At 41.0% G+C, this 22,960-nt stretch overlaps 1 protein-coding gene across 1 annotated transcript in view; it reads left to right on the top strand.

The window, feature by feature from the left end:
* The window catches only part of LOC107584626 (zinc finger SWIM domain-containing protein 5-like), a 45,917-nt gene that overhangs the window by 10,319 nt on the left and 12,638 nt on the right, over positions 1 to 22,960 (top strand). Inside the window, exon 2 of the mRNA XM_016271340.1 lies at positions 21,174 to 21,530. Within this exon, the coding sequence (XP_016126826.1) occupies positions 21,174 to 21,530 (357 nt within the window). The remainder of the gene's footprint in view (positions 1 to 21,173; positions 21,531 to 22,960) is intronic.

Genomic DNA, 22,960 nt, shown 5'->3' with positions numbered 1-22,960 from the left:
GTACTTGTCATGGTGTAACAGGATCAGCGCGCCCTCCACCCTAGAGCGCAGAGGGCAGCCATTGTTACGCTGCAGGAGAAAGGCAGTGGGAGCCACCGACCCGGGCTGAGCTCGTCTTATGGGGTGATGTCCTCCGAGCCCTACACCAGAGACAAATGCAGAGGACACTTTTCTTGCCATTCTCAGAGGTCACTGGGGAAAACAAATAAAGCTCATTAGAGACAAAGAGAAGAGCAGGGAGTAAAAGTTTACAAAATTGAGTTTACCATCAAGTTTGTAACTTGTATGCCGTCCTTGAGTAATGCACTTCCGTGATACCTTTCAGATAAACTCGTCCGCCAGTACACCACAGTTACTTCTTAATAAGCATCTCAAAAGCAACTTCTCGGCCGTCTTTTGATTTTAAATTCAAATTCTTTTTTGCCTAGTATAATGTCTCCTCAGAAGGAAAGAACACTAAGCACTTTTTGTGCTGTGGCAGCAGAATACGGCAGGCGGCGTCAGAAAGTGTAAATCAGCGTTGAAAGCGCACTGCCTTATCTACTGGATAAAACCAGTCTGCAACAATGGCATTAAAGCACAACTCATGAAAGCCGCAATTAAACACTATCTGATCTGATTCTGTTCGAAAGACATCTTTTTTTCCTTCTACTTCTCTCTGTATAATGAACGCCCTCCACTTTGGTTGAAAGACACGGGACTGTCAGTATAATTGGGAAGTAATCCTGATAGAACCGAACAGAAACTTCGTAGTTGCAGCCTAGCAAAGGATCAAAAGCAATCTGTAGATAATGCAGACTTGTGCTCTAGTATTATTTACTATTACAATTTTCATGAATATTTTGAATCTGTTTTTATTTATTTCGTTTTTACATTTTAATTGTAATTTAAGTAATTTCGTTATAGCTTTCGCAGTTTTTAATTATTTTTTGTTATTTCCATGTTTTAAACTAAACGAAAAATTTGAAATGGCAGCTAACTGCAATAAATTTTCTGTTTTGTTTTTCTGCACCACTTTTATTCTAAACACTGTTCTGCAGCATAAGTTCTAAATGATATAATGACGCTAATGCTAGCAGCTCTTTATTTGTCAATCGTTTGTTTGCTCTCACCTTCCCTCATGTTGACTTCAGATATTGACATTGAGCCGGTGGCGCAGCATTACCTTCTTTATAAAACTATTACCATTCTAAAGATATTACAGAATAATGGATTTGTCTTGCTGTATTTTGAGCTAGCCAATCTGGGCTTGTATTGAAGCACCCGGTGCACAATTTGTTTTCATCAGCAGTAAATGGTGGATCATTGTGGCCGTGACGGGAAAGCACAAAGACCAGCTAATGAAAGGCAATGGCTGTGGCCCCGGTCTCATCACCACTCACTGCGCTCATGGATGAAAACAGGTGTCCTCTTGGGGCTGGGGTTTCATTTAAAGAGGGATTTTAAAGGAATATTCATGACGGCTATCCTTCATCGGGTGGATGAAGGGAGGAAAAGAAGAAGAAGAAGAAGTGGGGGTGGAATGGGGGTTGTAGAGAAAACGTCAGTGGGGTAAATCAACCAGTGATTGAAGAGGCCTGTCTGGGATAATTCAGTTTGATTGGAGTCTCGGTCTCTCATTACCATTCCAGTTTCAACAGGGAGACGCCCCTCAGTCCCCACTCCACCATGCTCCTCTCTTTCTGAGGATGACAATGCCCTGGTGCAGGCGCTGAAATGAACAGGAGGTCTGGTGTACATGGTTTAGCATTACTATTCTGTGGTGCACAACAATGAGTCCACTTCTAACACCTCAGGCTTGTTTATTTTGTCACCGATTGGAAACTTGTACTCTTGTTGTGATGAAAAGGATCAGTTATTAGAGGCTATTTTCATGGTTTCTGGTTGAGTCATAGCGTCTGGGGTCCGGAAAGTCTTGGGCACAAATACAGACATTCAAAACCCTGTGTTTTAGCCTAGACAATACACCATTACAGTGAGTCATAAGGCTTGCTGTTTACTTCTATTGCTTTGTAAAGGAACCTGGTTTCAGTATGCTGCCTGCACAGGAAGCCAAGTTCATAATGCTTGTTCATGTACAGGCAACTGTTTCCTTTGTGGCATCCTTGTGGCTTGAGACCACATCATCTTCACCTGTGTCATAGTTTCATACGATCTGGCCTCTTTTCGTTCCGTGTACCCAGTTTAAAGGTTAGGATTATGTTCCGCTGCGAACGCTTTATAGAGACCTAATTTCGCACCTGGCATGTTTGTAGTCACCAGTTGCAATGTCTAACCTGTCTTGAACACTAGCTTGCATTGTCCTCTCAGATGGCAAAGCTAATTCTGCAGTCCTTGGTAAACTGAGGAGGTTAGTGCTACATTTGATTACAAAAGTCCAATCTTGGGAACTCCCTAAGGCTAAACCGCCATTGGACCGTGTCAGCAGTACCCTTCAATTGTCCAAATCCCATCCTCCACCCCTAGGCGCTCTGTTTTAATCAATAAAAAAAGTCTACCAATGCAGATCTTGTATTGCTATCATAAAAGGCTGATTTAGCTTAGCTTGTAGCCTCTTTTGTAAAATACTGAAATACCTTTATGGTTACGTCACTTAACCAGGATGCTGCAGGCCTTGACTACTGTCAAATTAAAACCATCTTGAGTCGAAATAGTGATCCCTCCTTCTGTTCCTTATCCCTTTCATGTAGTCCCTGCTTTATTTCACTTTGTTTCAGCATGGCTGGAGTTGAAGGGGTTTCCCTGCTCTCCCTCGAGTGCCACAGTCTCTGGAAGGTCAGCCCGATTCGAATAGTGTGTGCATGTGTTATAAACACACCCTGGCTTTGAAGTCAATAGATCACCACAATGGACGGCTGCCTCACAATTCCCCCAGTTGTAAACCTAGAAGCCTCACATTTGTGCAACACACTGTCTTTCAGTTGAACTTCAAAGCGTGCAGTTTGCTTCGTTCATGGAATAATGTATTCCAATGTGATGTCCAGATGAAAGTGATGCAGATGCATGTGTGCACCATATAGATGTCGTTCTCTAAAACAGTATGCTTTATTTTAACATCGGAACTGAAGAGCACTTCTCAGGTTATTCTGAGTAAAGTCCTATAATCTGTAGCACAAGGGCGCCTAAACACTAGAGTTTAAATTGTGTCAGAGAATATGTATTCTAGGGCTGCACGATAAATCGCATGCGATATTTAATGCGCATCTTATCAGTAAAGCCGGTTCTATAATCAGCGGTAAATCTCTATCACGTGCGTGCTTTCACATGGAGCAGCATTTACTACACAGAGCCGTTGTTCATTGACAAGCTGCGCAAAACCACGATCATATATGTTTTTGTCAGTATAGTGCATGCTCATTTCTTTCCCATTTTTTACATTTAGATCTAGATTACCTGTGTCATCATCATGTAATAACTTAACACTGTTAGGCTGATGATACATGGGGCAACTTTTTGAGCAATGCTGCCAGGCAACTGTGGGTAATGTTGCCGTCAACGGGCAACCAGGTGAGACACAGGGCCCACGACCGATCCAAAGTATCCAGGTAGAAATTTGTTACCCATTCTCAGTGGGAAAATGCCCAAGCAATATTGCTCAAAAAAAGTTGCCCCGTGTATCATCAGCCCAAAATGTATAATATTTACCTCATCTGAAAATGAATATCCATTTTTCATATTGTACAGTATAATGTATAATGCCTAAATTCACTTGTAGCATTTAAAACAACGTAGCTTTTTTAGTGTTTTATTTTAAATAAATTTAGACAAAATAATGTAGAATTTTAATGTGGGCCATTTATCATTTGTAGCTTTAGCTTCCCTTTGACGTGCATTGATGAAGGGAGTGTTCTTGGCTTGATTTCTGTATAACCCATTCACAATTTGAATTAAAGTTTTATTTTTCATGTTAGTTTTCACTTGACCTTTTTAAAGCAATGTTTACTTATATATTTGAAGGTTACATGCTGATTTAATGTGCTATTTACTTATTAAATTAGTTAATTTTGAATGATAACAATAATTATATATATGTTTAAATGGATAAATAAATAGTTCCAGCTGTTTTTGCTATGGTACCTAAATTAACCATGTTGGTACCAACTATTGAAATTTTGTTTTTAGGACAACACTGTGTTTCGTTCAGTCTAGTGCTCCATTAGAACCTGTTGTTCTAATGTGTAACAGTACCAGCATCCGTGAGATCTTCTTGACAGGTGCCCTGAGATGCTCAAAAGATTTGCCTCGTCTTTCTTGATTGAGAAATGTTGTTTGAATTTTCCCCAGTCTGTGCCGATTAGACAGAAAAGACAGGCCTCCCCCATCCTTCCATTAATATTTATTTTCCAAGCCTCCTTCCTTGCATTATTAATGAGCCCTCCCCCAATTAAGATGGATGATATTGCTCTTGAGGGTATTTGTTCAGGTAAGATCTCTGATTAGCATATCTGATGGATCTGCCTTCATGCACTGATTAAAACCTTCCTCTTTCTCTGGGGCAACTTTAAAGAAAGAGATGCTCAAATGAGGACTCCCACACATACTGCTTAGACAAACCACATCAGACCATACTACAGTGACCGTTTCATTGTCTGTATCCCTGCTATGCCTGCCCCAAACTGTTTCCTTATTACTTTAAGCTTCCTTCGGCGCACAAAACCGGCTTGTCATGCGTTCCCTTTATTGTTAGGGCATATATAACAGGATTAGCCCTAACAAAATTTATGAGGAACATTGCTAAAATAATCCAAGTTAAGAAATAGTTAAAGGAGCTATGCTTGCTTAAACTTGTAAATGTAGCTGATTAACTGAAGCAAGCACTCACAATGAAAATCTATAGGCTCACTTTCTGAAACATTGAAGCCTAGTCTCAAGGACACGAAAAAGCAGCCCAATGAAGATTCATGCCCGTGACCCTTAGGTCCAGAGTCCAGTTTCATGGTCATAACTCATGTGCTGTCAGCATAATACAAGCGAGATCGAGAGTAATGACCTGTGTTGAACACCCTAGCTCTACAGCACAGATGGGACTTTGCTTGTACATGTCAAACACAATGAAGTGGAGCATGTTGGGATAGAGTGCTGAGGTTGTTTGCATCAGTACAAGGTTTTTGCTTTGTTTATATAGTTTTTATTGTTTTAGGCTGTAGCTGTGCAAATTTCATAGACCATGCGCACCTGGATTTGAGCATTTGGCTGTCACCGCGTTTCCTGAACACGCCGATCTAGTCTCTCTCAGCACTGCGGCAGTCGGGAAGATCTAGGGAGCTGCCTTGTTTTATGAGCTTGTGAGGCTGTTCGGTCCACTTACATCTGAGTTCATGCAAATAAAGCTCTGATGGAGAGGAACCTCGTGCTGCTAGCTCTCCAGCACCTGCTCCCAGCCTTGGGAGACAGACTGCACCGGTGTCTGCTGCAGCCGGCTTGGCAGGATCATCTGTAACACTCTATTTTTGTCTTATTCTGCAGCTACGATGGGAAGTGCTTGGATGGGCTTATTTTTGTACACCTGGATCAGCACTTGGGAGAGGAGAAGCTGTAGATGTAGCATTGCTTGTTGTACTGGTTTTTGAGGAATATCGATTGATATTGGTTAGTGGTCGACTGATATGGGTTTTTTGACAGCAGATGCCGATATCTTGGAAAGCAGGATGGCCGATATAAAGCCAATATAATTTTATTTATTTTAATTTATATTTAAGACATTTTAAATCATTTGAAAATGGATTAAAAATAATTGTGTAAAATAAACATATTTATACCTTAGAAGACAAAGTATTTTCACAAATAAATAAATATTAAAAAAAAATCTAATTAAAAAGGAAGTAAACACTCTAACCAACAGGGCACTCAGTATTCTGAGAAGTTTGTGTGCATTGGGAAGCATTTATTATTTTTTTTTTCAAGTAAAGCCAAGGTAACACTCATTTTACATACAGCATGCAAATTACATGAATATGACAGTGGGCAAATGCATAAAGCACAGCATAATTTGAAATCACTAGTTTAAAGTTTGTTGATCGCGAGTCTCCAGTCAAGCAGAACTCTCCTCCTGTCAGCATTCAATTTGCACGGACCGACCATCACGCAGAGAACACGCGATCATGCATGATACAAATGCACACTTCACAAGATCTGCAAGGTTTGTGAAATTAAATGTTCATTAGTCATTCAAAGATTTGTTTAAATTATATAAATGCGTATTTGCTGAATGCTGATGGCAAATGAGAATGTATTATAATGTTTGCCTTTCTGTTACTAATAATATTAAAGCAATCGTTATAATACTTTTTGTATACATTTGAATTCCTTTGTTTAACAGTTCTATCTGATTATTAGATAGACTTCAAACCATATTAGACAGAACTGAACGATGACAGTGAACAAGATGGAGAATGTGAGCGGTGTACGCTCAGGCGCTGCCATTTTCAGCGCCGTCAAAATAAAAGTCCCACCTCGAACACATTGGCCAAACAGAAAAACTTATCGGCCGATGCCGATATTTCGGTCGACCACTAATATTGGTGTCACATTCTTATATTCAAGTGCCAGGTTGATATCAAATATCTGCTGATGTTTCCAACTCCAGGTGTGTGAAGGAAGCTCCTCAGATGTTCCTTCACTGTCAGAGAAAATGTGCATATTAGGGATGCACTACATTATACAATCTGGCCGATATGATAAGCTGATAATCATTTTCATGTTATGGCTGTTAACTAATAAATTCAAAGAAAAGAGCTGCTGCAACTTCTGTTACATCATGACTTACTGATTAAAAAACTGGTAAATTGATAATATGGTACAGATATGTTTTGCATTCCTATCTCAAATTATTGACATTGTTAGATCCATGGTAGCGTCATCGACATTTTCCTCATTCTTCCACCTATTCTTTCACGATTCTATACGTTTTCTCAATGTTCACTGTTCCTTAGGCTCAAGTAGATGTTATTTGATCCGAGCACGGTGTCTCATCCTCTAGAGAGTCTCATTGGACCTCTATCCACACTCTGGTAATAGAATTGGCGTCACCCCTGGAAGAGACATCAGGCCTGGTTCCTACATCTCCTCCCTCAGCTCCCTACTCTCGTTCTTTTACTTTACTCCCTTCTCTATTGTAATACTGGAGTTTGGCTCTATGCCCAGTTTTCTCCATTGATGTCTTCCTCCCTCCCTCCCGCTGTCCCTCCGTCTCTGTGAAGTCCACACACTCCGCTCTTTGTGGCTGCGGTAAAGGAGGCAGCGTGCCCGTGGAATTCAACTAACACATTCCACTGGATACCCCTCTTCTGCCTCACACGCACACTAAAACCCTCCTGTTGCCACCCAGTGCTGTGCCAGTTGTGTGTGGGGGTCATTATGTTTGGCACGTGGCCCTAGATGGGGTGTCCTGCCTCCCCTCACCCCCTGCCTGATTCCGCCGGGCCTTGGCAGATGCCTCCTGCTGACACAGGACCCCTGTTTGTATGAGCTGCATTGCTGGATTGACTGCTTCAATTCCAGCCCGTCACCCTGAACAGGTCGATAAACCTAGCATATCCTCCTCCTTCTACTCTTTTATGTTCTAGCATTGTTGATTTTCTTTGCACATACTCACATCCGCAAAGCAGTTATTTTGAGAAAAGACGGACATTTAATCTGGCGGTTGGATGTGCTTCCGGGCTTCCATTTCATAGGCATCTTATCGGAGATCCGTCTGAACAGATCCTCTGGTAGGGCAGCACCTCCTCGGCTTACCTCATGGGATAAAAGAACCTTTCACAACTGGGTTTCCACTATACTAACACTCAGGAAAGACATCTATACTTGTGTACAAAAACCATTATGGATCGTACACCAACATACAAAACTCTCTGGTAGTGTGAGAATGCGAGCAACAGGAAACCCTAAAGAGTGGCATTTGTGAGTGGGGTGTACAGAATTTCATCCTCCCTCATAGCGGTCAAGAGAAGGGGCCAGAATGCTTTGGTTTAGGAGTGTATGTTTTGTGTTTGTTGTTGCTAGAGTGCCCACGGTTCGTCTTAAGGTCTGCCAGACCCTGCTGGGTCCTCTAATCTCAGGCGGTGAAGAAACACCCTTCACTTTCCATCAGAATGCTGTTGGAGCAGGCAAGAGAAAGGTGCCAGCTGTTTCCATCCTGTTTATCCTTCACATTCACAATTTGAATGAGAGGGAGATGTTTTTTTTTTTTTTTTTAGTCCTGCAAACGAGGGCTGAACGATTTTGGAAAAGAATGTAAATGGGAAAACATTTTTTTATATCTTTTTTTATTTTTATTTTTTACCAATATTGCGATTGCGATTTAATATGCAATAATTTTTTTTAAAGCTCTTTGTTCTGTATTATTCAACAAAGACAAGCTATAAATCATTGTATAGTATGACCAACACAATATTAGATAGATTAAACATAAATGTTATTTTCTGTAGGCCAGGTCTATATGTTGCGATGAAATTAGGTGATGCATGAATTGATATGAATGACATTTTTAACAACTACAATCACAGTATATTGACTGATTTGTTGATCTTCCAACCTTGTAAGCATGTAATAATTATGACAACATAAAGCAAATAACAAATAAGCACAAATAAGCCTGGTGTAAACCTTAATATGAAAGTCAGTAACAAATCACACAAAATAAAGTAGATTGCAGAAATCTAAAAACAAATCTGTTGTTTTACCACACTACTTTAGGTAATTCAAAAATACTGTAATAAACGTATGTAAACATGTGGATTGCACTTTTTAAACACTGTCTGTTAACTTTAGACCAGTGGTTCTCAAACTTTTTTGGTCTCGTCCCCCTTTAAACCTAAAAAAAATCTGCCCCCCCCCCTTTCCCGAATCCCCATCCCACCTCAGACTACCAAATAATTTCACTAAACATTATGAAAAAATTAATGCTTTTTTAATTTAAAAAACCTACAGGGGAAAAAAACACCTGCATCACTTGAAACATTGAAAAATAGCATAGAGAGAATAACTGTTATTATTATTATTATTATTATTATTCTCTCTCTGTTATTTATTTGTTTTTTTGTGGGTTTCATGCTGTCCGCTAAGGCATAGGACACATACAGGCTTTCCTCCTCACCAACTACATTAAACACAGTGTCTACACCGGACGCAAGTGGCAAAATACAGTAGAAACCATTATAATCAGTGACGCGACCATAGACTGTATAGGGCGTGACACGACAAAACCTGACATTAAACTGATGCCTTGTTCTATTTATGACGTACTGACAAAAAGTTAAAATTATTTGCAATGGTCGCTTTGTCGCGTCCATTGTAGAGCTGTTGCGGCGCGATGCGACATCTGTAACGTCCGGTATAGACACGGTGAGTGAAGCCGAGAGCAAGTTATGCCTCGTCATATTTTCTGCATTTAGCTTTTGAATGACTATCACCTGCCTGGGTCTGTGCGACTTCATCTATGGCTTTTCTCTTCCCTTTCACAAACCGATCCATCTCCCATTCTAAGTTACGTCCTTTGGCTGTTTACTGTTTTATTTATTTTCTTTTTCTGCTGATGGCCCATGCTCGACTTGAAGCAGCGCTGCTTAGACCGATGGGTGTGTGTCATCAACAGCGTTGGGCAGTAATGCATTACTTAGTAAGGCGTTATTGTAATTTGATTACTTTTTTAGTAACGGAGTAATTTAACGCGTTATAATTTTCAAAATAGTAATTAGAGTATAGTTACAAGCCGAGGTCTCTATATGTTACTGCCACGTTACATTGCTGGCAGAATGCAGTGTTTTATAATTTAGAGATTATAAAAAGGATGTAACACACGCACTGTCGAGTCAAGTGCCAGTGGAGACCTGTTCCCACGAGACCCGACGCAACGGAGCGCAGCGCGGGACAAGATTGGCGAGTGCTGGTGCGGGCGGGAAGACACTCGTGTGTGTGCGGGATGCGGGAGAATAAAATTATTCACGGGACTCCCGCAAAATAGACATATCTAAACATAAAATATCTAAAACAAATAAATTGTTATTCATCTATTGCACAAAAGCAACATGAACTAATATAAAATATAAACGATTAGCAGGTGCAAGCGTATGCAGAGTTTCTATTTAGGCTATAACACGTGTTTGCAGCATTGAGCAATGCAGTGCTGCAATTTGCGTGCTCACGAATCGTCTCATTATAACACACGAATTGTAGACATTATGAAAGATTTATTATTCATATATTTATTGTGTTATAAATGCAGCGCTCTTTGCTGGCATTCTGCCATGCCAAACCATGCATGCAGCAGCCGCTTGCTTTATTTAAAAATAGCAGTATTCTGTGAATGTTGATGCTTTAATAACAAATATTTATTGGGAGCGTGTATGCTGGGATTTCATAAATTAAAAAAAAGAAAAAAAGTAACGTAACTAGTAATGTAACTAATTACTTTTGAAACAAAGTAATCAGAACAGTAACGTGATTACTTTTAAAAGGAGTAATCAGTACTCTTTACTCTCGTGTGTCACATGACCGAGTGTAATCGCAGCCTCTGCGATTGAAAAATCGTGTTTTTTTCATATCGCGATATTATCGCAAATGCAATTAATCGTTCAGCCCTACTGCAAACCACACCTGTGTTTCTCTGCTCTGGAGTTGATGGATGTTCAGGGCTTATAGAGGCCCTGCCTCTACCTGGTAAGGGGGGTTTTTCCAGCTTGCCCGTGGTGGTGCCAAGTTTCGAAGGGTCCAGCTGGCACAAGCAAAGCCCTTTGTTTTACTGCGCTTTGCATTCAGCCCCAGTCGCACAATGTTTTGTCACTGGCCTGAGTAGGTATGCGATGGCAATGACCTTGGCAAAAGAGCGAGGTGACAAACGCTATATTGTGCGAGCTGTAATTGTTGCCTGCGCATGTAGATACTGCATCATGATAGTTTTATTCTCATTCAACAATGCTGAACGTCTCAATACATGCTTTGAATTCTCCATGCTTTCTGACATTTGCTGTTGTGTTTTTGAACAGCAGGGCACGTCTGCAGAGTTTGGCAAACTTCTTGAGAGACCACAAGTACCTTATTGGCCAGCTTTCTCACAGAGACCTTCCTTTGGTTGCCCTCTCCAACAGGAACAGAGGGCGATTTATGAATATTCATGCAGCTGTCCTTGGTTACTAAAAGCAGTGCTTAAATCTACATAATTTGTGTTTAAGTGCCTTTCAGATGGCCTTTTCCTTTTTTGACACTCTCAAGAAAAGGAGCCATACTTAGTAATCAAGCTGCCATTGTAGGACGGATCCTAACAGTCGAAAAGCTACTCCGATGTTCTGGCTAAAAGCAGCCAAAGGCTGTTTTAAATCACTTGTGTCAGTGTCCAGTCACATAAAGCCTGAATGAAGTGAAATTGTGCATTGTCAAAGCTTTGGAGAAAATACAAAGGTGTTGAAATGCTTTTATTTTAGATTTATCATCTATGTATAGTTGTTTGTTTGCATTGATAATATACAATGTATTTCACATTATTCTGTGGAACTGTTAGTGCCCCGACTGTTTGTGTCTCTCCTGGCTTGCCGTAGAGAGGTTGTCATTGGTGAGCTGCTCTTTTGAGAGCTTCAGGGCTGTTTTAATAATTGTGTATCTGGCAATAGGCCTTTTCTTTGTACACAGAGCCTAGCTAAAGTGCATTGTGTTGTATTGTTTACAGAGCATTTCCTATTATTATTAATGCGAGCGCATGTGAATGTCAATGAAAACCTTTAAACAGCCCAGTCTGAAATAAGCTGTTTTACTTATTTGTATGGATGTAACGATTCACTCAACTCACGATTCGATTCGATTCACGATTCGATTCGATTCACGATTTTTTTTTAACAAAATTAGATTTAAGACCAATTATAAGTTAGATGTGTCCTTTTATTATTGCTTGGACAAAATACTGTACATTTCTTTGTGAAATTGAAATATAACAATATAATAATATACTAATATAGCGCTTGTAAATTATTGCTCTTTTGTTGGTTTTGATTGCTTTTATTATCCTCATTTGTAAGTCGCTTTGGATAAAAGCATTTGCTAAATAACATTAAATATAATGTAAATGTAAATAACAAAACTACATTAAAATTTTAAAACAAGCCCCAAATCAAATAAATAACACAAATAAAAGAAATCTCTTCATATAAACAAACTAGGCTTCGTCTGTGCTCTTTCCATTTAAAATTAGAGGCAACCACTGCATTTTAATTATGATCCAAACAAAGATGCTGCATACATGCAACATGAGCAGTGTTTAATCTAAATTACATTGTATAATTTTGAAATTTGAAGCAAATTTCAGTTTTGTGATACTATGCATAAAAAAATATATCTGCAGACGAGCTGAATGAGACAGATTCACTCTCTGCCAGCAGGTTGCACTTAAAGCGTTTCCTTGTTTTCTGCTGTAAACAAAGCAGCGCTACACTTATGAACTGTAATATGCATTATACAGAGGCAAGAGGAAATGAAAAAATAAATGACAGTAAGTTCCCCTCAGACATACATTCATATAAACTCCTACCCCTAATTGAATCACGATTTGTTTAGCATCTCAACTGATTTGAATCGTCACATATTTAAATCGATTTTCAACCGGCTCGCGGTTAATCGTTACATCACCACCTATTATTGGGATGAATATTTTAGTTTTTCCTAAATGAGGGGCATTTAAGGAGGCGGTCAGCAGTCCTTCCCTTGCTCAGTCTTTTTATTTTAATATGGCAGTATAATTGCACACCTGAACTAAACAATGAATTTAATGTGATTTATTCAGTCACTATTGAACTTAATGCAGTAGTAGCAGCTCTGTCTTGATCAACTTGTTTTATTAAACTAAAGAATGTGATAAAACTTTAAATATATTTATTAAATAAATATTTTACTATCGTTATTATTTGATTACTTAAAATGATTTATGTGGTATTTTTAGTGCACGGAACATCTCATCTGAAATGTTTAATTTTAGCCTTTTCTCCAATGTTGGGAGACTGGGAAAGGGGGAAACTGGGAAAAGTATCGGCACAATGCACCAGGGGCAACCATTCTGCACTTACAATAGGACATTGTCTCGCTTTGAGAGAACACCATTGCACTCCAGGCCTCTTGGGTGCTGGAGTTTGTGCTGGCAGCGGTGTCCCTACTCTACATTCCTCCTATCTGTCCGTTCCTGTCCTCCTCCTCTCAGTCTGGGCCGGCAATCTCCCAGCAGCGGTGGTCGCACAGGACCCTGCTTCCAAGCTGACGCCTGCTAACCGCTGCTGGCTCTTTGTGGGCAACAATGGCAGGCCAGGCCCCAGCCTGAGGCCTAGACAAACCCATTGACAACAAAGGGGGGCCTGTGAATCGGAGGCCCAGTGGGCAGCCGGTGCAGGAGGAATAAAGCAGGTCAGGGCTAGATTAAGAGTGCTGAGGGGAACACAGCGCAGGGCTAACGGGTGCATGCCAGCTCAAAAGGCACTCCTGAGAGAGACGGAGTGAGGGAGGCTGCAGACAATGGGCAGTTTAAGGAGGAGGTGGGGGGATAGTTGGAGGATGAGCGTTTGTAATTAGAGATGCCGCCATTGCTGCCTCAGCTGATTCCTTAGCTGTGCACACCTTCAGGGTCTCATCATCGTAATGCATGCAAAAGCTAAGCTGGAAGGGCTTGTTGGGAACGATTCCATTGTGTATGCATTCCCCCTCCCTTGTTTTTTGTCCTTGTCCATATGCTTAGTTTGGTTTGATGAGAATTTTCTGCAGGAAATTGTAGGGAGGGGCTGATTGGAAGTGGAGTTTTCACACTATTTAATGGAAAACTCAAAAGATAATATAGTTTGGTTTTCTCAGCACAATTAAGGCCTCTTTATTAGCAGTACATTGAAATGATAATTCTTGGCTGAAACCAAAATTTGTGAAGCCTTACACGCTAATTTAACACTTACTTTGTTTGGAATAATGAAACAAATTCTGTTTGTATTACTATAGTTTCACTTGTTAGTATTATAGTTTCACTTTTCACTTGTTCTTCGTTCAGGCAGCCTTACAAATAGCATCTACAACTTTTTAAAAGGTATTGTATAATTTTTTTTAAAACTCAAATCGATGTAACAAAGGAGTTTTGGCTAATAAAATCACTATAAATCTTGTTAGGAATATGCAGGCTTTTTTCAGGAAAGTTGGCAGGTTGTTAAGTAACAGTTTTTTGTCTTCTCAAATGAGAGACAGTCTTCTCATGTATTAGATGAGATGTTGCACTGAATGGCCTCACATGGGAAAATATTCTTTATTAATATGCAAAATCAAGAGAGTGATCGCTTCAGATTATAGGGACTTGTACAACTAGGAAACACAAATATGAAATGGTTTTCCATTTTTCCTGTTCCACTGTTAGGTGTTAAGGATTTTTGTTCACATTTTTGTCTGAAATATCATTGCATCCCTGCTTTATATGAGAGAGAGAGGGAAGAATAGTTCAGTTTAGAAGGCAGCAGGACAGGAAGGAAATGCAGGCATTGCTGCTGGGACAAGCCCAGAGTACATATTGACATTTTCTTACCTTGTAGATGAAAACACAAAGCACACAACAGATGTGAGCTTATTGGCCCTCAGAAGTTTTTTTTGCATCTTTTATCTGATACTGCTTTTACAGCTGCAGGGCAAACTGAAGTCATGCCTCCTCATAGGAAACGGTTTAAGATGGAATGCCGTGGGACAGCAGAAGAGAGTCTTGACGCTGTGAGGCCTTCACGAGTTACACGCAAAGCCGTTTCCTCGGTCAATCGGTTTTCTTTCCTTTTCTAGTATTGATTGGGGATTTTTTTATTTTTTTTTTGAATGGATGAGTCATGAAATATAAGCTTCTTAAAGCATTATCTATCAGTGCAGGCTATGCTTCTAGTGTGAGAGAGAGCTCAAAAGAGCAATTGCAGGCCAGCAGATGGTTTGTACATGTTCGCATATTAAACACAACCAAGTCTGCGTTTAGGGAAATGAGCGGTAAAAGGCCAAAGTGCCACAGAAAGTCTTGGAGGGCACATGCTGATGCACAAGGACTGATGGTGGTTGGCTGTTCACAAACAATCCATCAGTGATCAGGGAATGTGCAGGCCGGTGACCTTTCCTAGCTGTCAGATTGTCTTATACATGCAGACTGCCCACAAAACAATACCAGAACTCTGCTTTCTCTTCATGCACAGTGTCTGGATGAGACTTGATACTGACTGTAGTTTAATAAAATGGCTTGTTTCGCATGAGACAGGCATTGTTTGATCATCTTTTCAATCCATCTAGCAAAAGAAAACGCAACATTGTCTTTGAGTGTCATTCTTTTGTGCATCACGTGTTTGTGAGGCATATTTGCTTTCTTTTATAGCATCTGCACAAAGACAAGAACAGCTCAAGAATTACAATGTTGTGCGCTCGGCGTACCGCACACTGTTTTGGAGAAGCATGCTTTCCCTATTGAGAAGGCGAATGAAAACGTATGCATATTCAGCTTGCTTTTTTAGATGCAATAGAAGAAAACCTTAAACAGAAATAACAATGAAAGGATATCCCCCGCCTCTCTTTCCACACCGCACGGTTTCACTTCAAGTGCATCTGCTTTTATCTCAAGCAGGACATCTGGTTGTGCTTACGGCCTGTCCAAAAGTGCAATTCATCTCCTCCTTTTCGCCCCATTCGCCTTCAAATTCATCCGCCTCTCCGGCTTGTTTTTAGCCTTCGCCGGGTGAATTATCCGAGAATAAATGCTCTTCAGCCGGGCCTAGTTTGCATCAGATGCTAAATTGTTGGTTTTGAACTACCCGGCGCTGTATGATTAGCCCAGCTTTAATTTCCCCCCTTCAATTCACTCACAATGCACATGGCTTGGTCTAATGGAGACCACATACTCCTCTCCGGGTCTTATCTGCTATTTCCATGGATGTCAGACCTGCTGCTCGGCGCTAGCCCGCTGAAAGGGACGCTGATTGAGCCCTGCGTGCCTCTTTCTCGAGCTTCACAATTCGGTGGATCAGAAATCAATTATGTGTGATCGTGACAAATGACTCGGGGAAGCTGCTGTTTGAGGGACATCACAAATGAATCAATCAAACCTTTATCAGGGCAGATAGAAGCCTCTGAATGTGTGTGCCTGTGCATATGCATGTCTGTTGTGTGCAGATATATGGGTGGGGGGAGCTAGGATGCTGATGCTGATATGTTAACCATATTGCTGCTGGGACAGATGGAAGATGGAGGGAAAGGGCGGGAGGGGGGAGGCTCTAGTGCATGCGGCGTTGGCCCGGTGCCTACCATACAGGACCCCGTTTGGCCTCCACGGCTGATTAGATGTTAATGGTTTAAGAGTGTGTGGGGACTCGGCCGTGATTGGCTGAAAAGCTCTCGAGTGGGCGTGTCAGAGGGGTGGCAGATGGCGTGGATAGAGTGAGGCTACGAGTAAATGAATGAAAGAGGGGGACTCCTCTCCTGTTCCCTGATCAGTGGCCATTGCAGCGGTGTGAGCTCCCCAATACGCCTCCCTCCCCAACAGATGGCCATTGGAGCTCAGTGACTAAAATGACTCCTAAAGCCCAGGCTGGATGAGTGTGCATTAGCAGGCATCGCCAGCGGATTAATTTTGACTGTTACACATACACAGAGAATCGTAACTTGGCCGGCTGACTCTGTTGTGTCGTGATGATGCCACGAAGCTTGGCGCCGCGATTAGAGGCGGACCAATTTGTGGTAGTTTCCTGAGAGAAAATAGTCTCCTGTCATATGGACGGTGACACAGAAGCCCGCAATCCTTTCCCAGAGATGCGGTACTCGCATACTTCACCCAAACTCTGTTTTATTGTCTAAATGTGTAAGAACATCCATTTGAAGTGAAGGTTTTTGTTTGCATCTCATGCGTGATCAAAGGAAGCACATCTGTTTTTAGCACTTTTTCTGCCGTTAGAGTTTGGTTTGATGTTCTAGTTTCTTCTACTTTGTCACTTACCTAGTTTCCTTTGCTGGCAGTTTAAAGTTCACGTTGCTAAGAGTTTGGCTATTGTTTGTCATTGTTTTTTTAGGCTATTCTGTTATTGCTATTTAAAGTAAACTTTGGTGGTGATATGACATAAAAAAACCTCTTCCATCTTATAATAATCGTTTCAATTCTATGAGAATAGCAATATCTAGGCCTACACCTTAACTATAACAATAACATCACAGAAGAACATTGACAGCCAATCAGAATCCACCTGACGTTAAAGAATGAGCATTTAAACCAACAGACAACATAACTGTAGCACACACTTAATAAACAAATAAAATTGTTTTAACGTGCGTTGGTATGGACGCTAGTTAGGCTTGCTGCGATAGTTGGCGGTGATTCCGGTGTTAAGCCGAAACACCGGTTACGTCACTTGCCCACCGCGGCACTGCCCATCACCGTCGTTTTGATTTTATAGTAATAAAAATCATTTAGTTCAGTTAGACAACAGACACTACAATTAAAAACTGAAATCGGCTGCTCAATGCAGCATGCCGAATGACAGTCGCATCACAGATCAGATTTCATTTATCACATGAAGTGAGTCGAGCTGACCGACAAGAAGAGTGAGGTGAGAGAGACAAGATGATAGTGGATGATTAAATTTCTAAACGAAATGCAAAAGCACCTGTTTGACAATATTTTGGATTTTGAAAAGCCTGTTGACTTCTGCCTTTTATCTAAGGTGATTTTGGAAGTTTTTTTTAAACATTTCTTTCTTATTTAATTGGTTCCACAATGTTTGCTGATTTTTATTTTATTTAGACTTTGTGTAATTTATTTTTTGACATCAAGGTGTATGCCGTGCCTCCAAGCTTTCTTATTTGCTTTGCTAATAAACGTTCTACGTTTCTTATTTATTTGGTTCAACAGTGTTTGCTGATTTTCAGTTCTGTAGTTTTTAACTTTGTTCAAGTTATTTGTTATTTTATATTAGGCATAGCCTATAGCATGGTGTATTTTTATTTGTTTTGTTAATAAAAGGTCTATGATTTTTATATAGGCTAAGTGAGTTTGACGTTGTATTTTGTTGTTGCTTGAATTGCTACCGAATTGCCACTAATTTTAAAGTGAAAGTAAAATGCGCACCCAGCCTTTACAAGCTATTTAAAAGTGAAGGAAAGCGAGAAAAAGAAGGAACCCCCCACCCCACTGTGATACCAGTATTATCGGTGTTGTTACACGTCGATTAACCGGTGGGGAAATTTTCTCACCGTCACAACCCTAACGCTAATATAGTTATGGTTAAAGTTATTGTTCTTTGTGTGAATGGACCTTAAACCTTCTGTACCAGAACCTTAATGGACCTTAAACCTTCTGTACCATTGGTGTGAATGGACCTTAAACCTTAAACAATTTAGCAGGCCTCTGAAAAATGACGAAATCATCTGTTGTGCCTGGTGCGGACACAGCAGACACGCTCAATAGTTTCTTTGTGTGGTCAGAATGACTGATATTAACTACAGCAGTGTCATTATTTCTTCTAGATGACGTTGCATGGCTCATTTTGACTGACAACAGCACTCCATCTGCTTATGACATCCATCCTCGCTCCATTTCCCAGCACAGTTCATCTTTCTCTCTCGTCCCCCTTCCTCTCACCCAGGTAGAAAATGTTCAAAAAGCCTCTAGAGATGGGGGGAGGGTCCGATCTATGTTCACACCATGATGGAGGTTAGCCTGAAAAGAGCAGTTGTGGAGAGCATGGTGGAGCAGCTTTCAGTGCTGCATCTGAGCTACAAAAGGCCTGGTGGAGAGGGAGGGTGGGTGGGGAGCTAGCGATATGAGAGAGATAATAAAAAGACAAGGAGGGCTCTTCATGTCCATCAGTAGCAGATGCATGCTCTCTTCAATGCAACCCTTGTCACATGAGCCTATGGGCTTATCTGCTTTTCCATAACCTCACCGACGGACCATGTCATAGATGCCCGTCATGGCCGATCCTAACACACGTCGTTCAGAAATCTACTGTCACTGATCAGCACATTTTGTAATAGCTGTGCTTACTAAAGCTATTGTTGTTGTTATTATTATTGGTACTATTACAATATTTAAACACAACCTGAAATGTGAGCATTAAATTTCAGTGTATAAGTGTGACTATTTGTACTCTGGACATGAATGAGACTCTTATTCTCTCGGTTTTATATTTCCCTGTTTTTCTGTCTCTTACTTCTTATTATGAACATAAAAGCCCCAAGTCATCCCTCTGCAAAAGCCAATTCTGTATCTGATAAAAGATGACACACAGGAGGAGTGGACTCGGACAGCACAGGACAGCCGAATGACTCCTCTTAAAAGCAGCTGGGAAATGTACTTATTTCAGCCACCATTACCGTTAAACATTATCATTGTAGGGAGGCTCGCTCGGCTCCATTTGATACTGGGTGGGATGTGTCCTTCATGTGACTAATGCGGCTCGGCCGTTGGAAAGATCAAGCAAACTGATGGTGATAGCCAGTTCAAATTCAGGCCTGTTTAGTCTCATCTGTAGTTTTTCCAGTCCAAGATAATGCATGATCTGATAATGCAAAGGTTCACATGAAGGCGCCCTCATTGCCTGGGACATTTTTGAAATGTAAAACAATTCAGTCTTTGCATATGTTATGGTAGGCAAGATGATCCATTGTTTGCCTTGCAAACGTGTATTAGGCCTAACACGTTTGAAGTTTTTGCAAAAAAAAAAAATTACCATAAAACCCTTCTATACGTCATGTTTTGCAAAAAGGATCAGTCTTATAGCACGCTTGCAATCGATGCCGCAGAGCTGCGCTAGCTTCATAAAGAAATGCCAGTTGTGGCACGACGAAAACGCACGGTTTGATCATTCTTGCCGTAGTCCTTAAAAGAAAAATTAACCTTACAAATGCACTCCCTTCTTACACACTCCTGTGGACATTTGTCTCTCTAACCAAATTCACTTTGAACACCGCATTGTGCCAAAAGTAATTTGCAACACATAGGGGCACTCCCTCTCCTTTTCTGTCTTTTATCAAAATGAAAACAGACATCACCATAAACTCCCCTTAATCAGATGGCTCTGTTGTGTTGGCTGTGCCTGAAAGGGTTTGGCAGTAAATTGGACGTCGGATTTCTTTTCTCCAAAATCTCGGGGCTGAGGAGGGGGCCGACTTCTCAGAAGAACTCGTCTGGAAAAGCCTTTTGTGGGATTTGGCAAGGGAACAGCCGACTTTGCACATGCTTATTAGGCACCCCTGTCGCACCAGCCGAACCCTAGAATTAATTGTGATGTGTGCGGTTGTCTGTTTCCCTGCACATGTGTGTATATATGTGGGCACATGTAAAGACACCTTCTAGCTCTGGTGCAGTGTGTTCTGGTCACGGAGGCTTTATTCATCAGCTGGACACATTTCTGGGTGTATGGGGTGGTAACAAATGAGACTTGCCCTGCCTGTTCCTGTCGACAGCCTGTTCCTTGAATCATTTCAGCTGTTGACTCTGCAAGGATACATGGGATCCTGATTCTGTCACTTGTAAGCGTGCATAGAGATTTGAGATTCAAATGATCTCTGAACCCATGTAGTTTCCTGGGCATTGTGATGAATGGTTCTATTGCAATGGTTTAGAGTGATCCAGTAATTCTAGTCCCCCCCACCCCCTTCCTTTGGCTTCCATTATTAATAATTTAAGTCAAAGTGAAGAATGAGCCATCCTATTGGCCACAAAGACATGCGTACGGTCTTTCTTCCTTCATGCTTTTAGTTCTTTGGTTCTCTAGAACGTTGCAGACCAAATAATCGTCTAATGTTATCATCTCCAAAAAAGGCTTTAGACTGGTATCTTCATATATTTTGGAAATTTTGAGTAAAGTTATGGATTTTTAATGACATTTTAAGGGCCAATTTCCTATAGGGCTCTACTGTAGCATGATCTACTAGGATTTGGAGATAGCACTCTGCAGTTGGATAGCATCTCACATATCTTGCGGTTTGGTAACCACTAGCTACAAAACTAGTCTGTTGTACAGTCAAACAATCAGATGTGGATTTGGTAGCAACCTAATTTGCCTTTAGCCATTCCTGGTTACCAATCTTGACTTCCATTTACGTTCACGCAGTTAGCAAGAGAATTGTTTAGGACCAATGAGAGACATATGCTACTCAAATGACATCAAATGTCATTATTAACTTCAGCTTTTCCCTCTCTGCTTCTTCCTATGCAGGTTTTCACCTCAGTGGCACAGTCACAGAGCCGGCAACGCAATCCGAGCCAGAGACGACACATAAGGTAGCCATCAGCTTCGACCGCTGTAAGATCACGTCAGTAACATGCGGCTGTGGTAACCGAGACATCTTCTATTGTGCGCACGTGGTGGCACTGTCCTTATATCGCATCCGCAAACCCGAGCAAGTCAAACTGCGGCTGCCCATCTCAGAGACACTCTTCCAGATGAACAGAGACCAGCTGCAAAAGTTGGTGCAGTACCTTATCACAGCCCACCACACGGAAGTGCTGCCCACTGCCCAAAAACTGGCAGATGAAATCCTATCCTCCAACTCTGAGATCAACCAAGTACATGGTGAGCAGCATAAACAAAGAGTCACATGACAACTATTCCTTTTCCACAGGCAAATGTTCCAAAGAGTTCCCCCCATTTGAAAGCTTTATTCAACACATTGTGCAAAAATAAATACCACCACTTCCTGATCGTTTATCCAAGGAGCCTCTGAAACCAGGAAGTCCATCCTCTTGCCCTCTGACCTTGTTTTAAATAGGAATGAAGGGGTCAGGCAGAAGCCTCTTATCAATGTTTAATCAGTGGCTACACTTTGAATCCGGAATGTGCAGAATGTGATAACCTGCCAAGATGTTGGATCAAAAGTGCAATGGACACCTATGCTGGAGGCCTGCTTATACAAGGACACACAGCACCTTCTGTTTATAGCAGTTTGCACCTCACTAGCCCATTGTAGCCATTAAGTACACTAATAATTTACTATTATGCTGAACAGGGTTACAGTCTACCGCAATCTAAAGCATTACAACAAGCGCTCTTATTTCAAAGCACTTTATATCCAGCACAGTTGGCTCCATAGATACCCTGTACATTGTAGATACGTGCGTAGTAAATAACTCCAATGCTTATGTCACACACTGATGATAATCTACTGTATGAAAGTTATTATTGCTCCCCTAAGTCCACCCAAGCCTTTTAAGAGCTAATCTCTAACTCAAGATGGATCTTCTTATCATAATACACATGCCAAGGACAGGGAAACGTGCAAGCGATGCAAAATCAACCGTTCCACTTCCATATATAGCATTTATGTATGTTTAATACCCACAGGGGGACCCAAAGGGGGCCAATAGGTAGATCAACTCTCTATGCAGTCTGTATATGAAGCAGCTTCATGGTGTCTTTAAGTGGAATTCAATAGGGCTGAATGTGCTGATGTGTTTTGTTCTGGAATGGGGGGGGGGGGTTGTAAACCTAAAGTGCATCGAAATATTGGAAATACAGTAAGACCTTACTCAGATAAAGTGATTGTCTCTAATGCATTTGACTTTTCTACCTTTTTTTTCTTTTGCAAATCACAGTGGCAATGGGAAGCAATCTTTTAAGAATCAAACTTTGATAGCTATGATTTGACTCACCTCAGTGGTATTATCAGTTTGTAGTGGTAAAAAAAGGGTATTCTGCCAAAAGGAAGTGATATTATTGATTTCGGCTGTGGTTTAGAGTAAGCAGGCTCAGGAACTGCTGTTTTTCAAAGTGTTAATGTGTACAAGCAGATTTTTTTCTGTCTATTGTTGAATTGCATAAGCTTGTAACTAGGGCTGCACGATAAATCGCATGCGATATTTAACGCGCATCTTTTCAGAAAGCCGGTTCTGTAATCAGCGGTAAATCTCCATCAGCCGCGGGCTTTCACATTGAGCAGCATTAACTACACAGAGCCGTTGTTCACTGATGAGCTGCGCAAAAAATTAAGCGAATATGAACATGGT

This window comes from Sinocyclocheilus grahami, unplaced genomic scaffold (genome assembly GCF_001515645.1).
Source record: "Sinocyclocheilus grahami isolate Dianchi unplaced genomic scaffold, SAMN03320097.WGS_v1.1 scaffold5.1, whole genome shotgun sequence".
In the NCBI taxonomy this organism is placed as follows: Eukaryota; Metazoa; Chordata; class Actinopteri; order Cypriniformes; family Cyprinidae; genus Sinocyclocheilus; species Sinocyclocheilus grahami.
The sequence above is the reverse complement of the archived record's forward strand: the minus strand, read 5'-3'. Positions and strand labels throughout refer to the sequence as shown.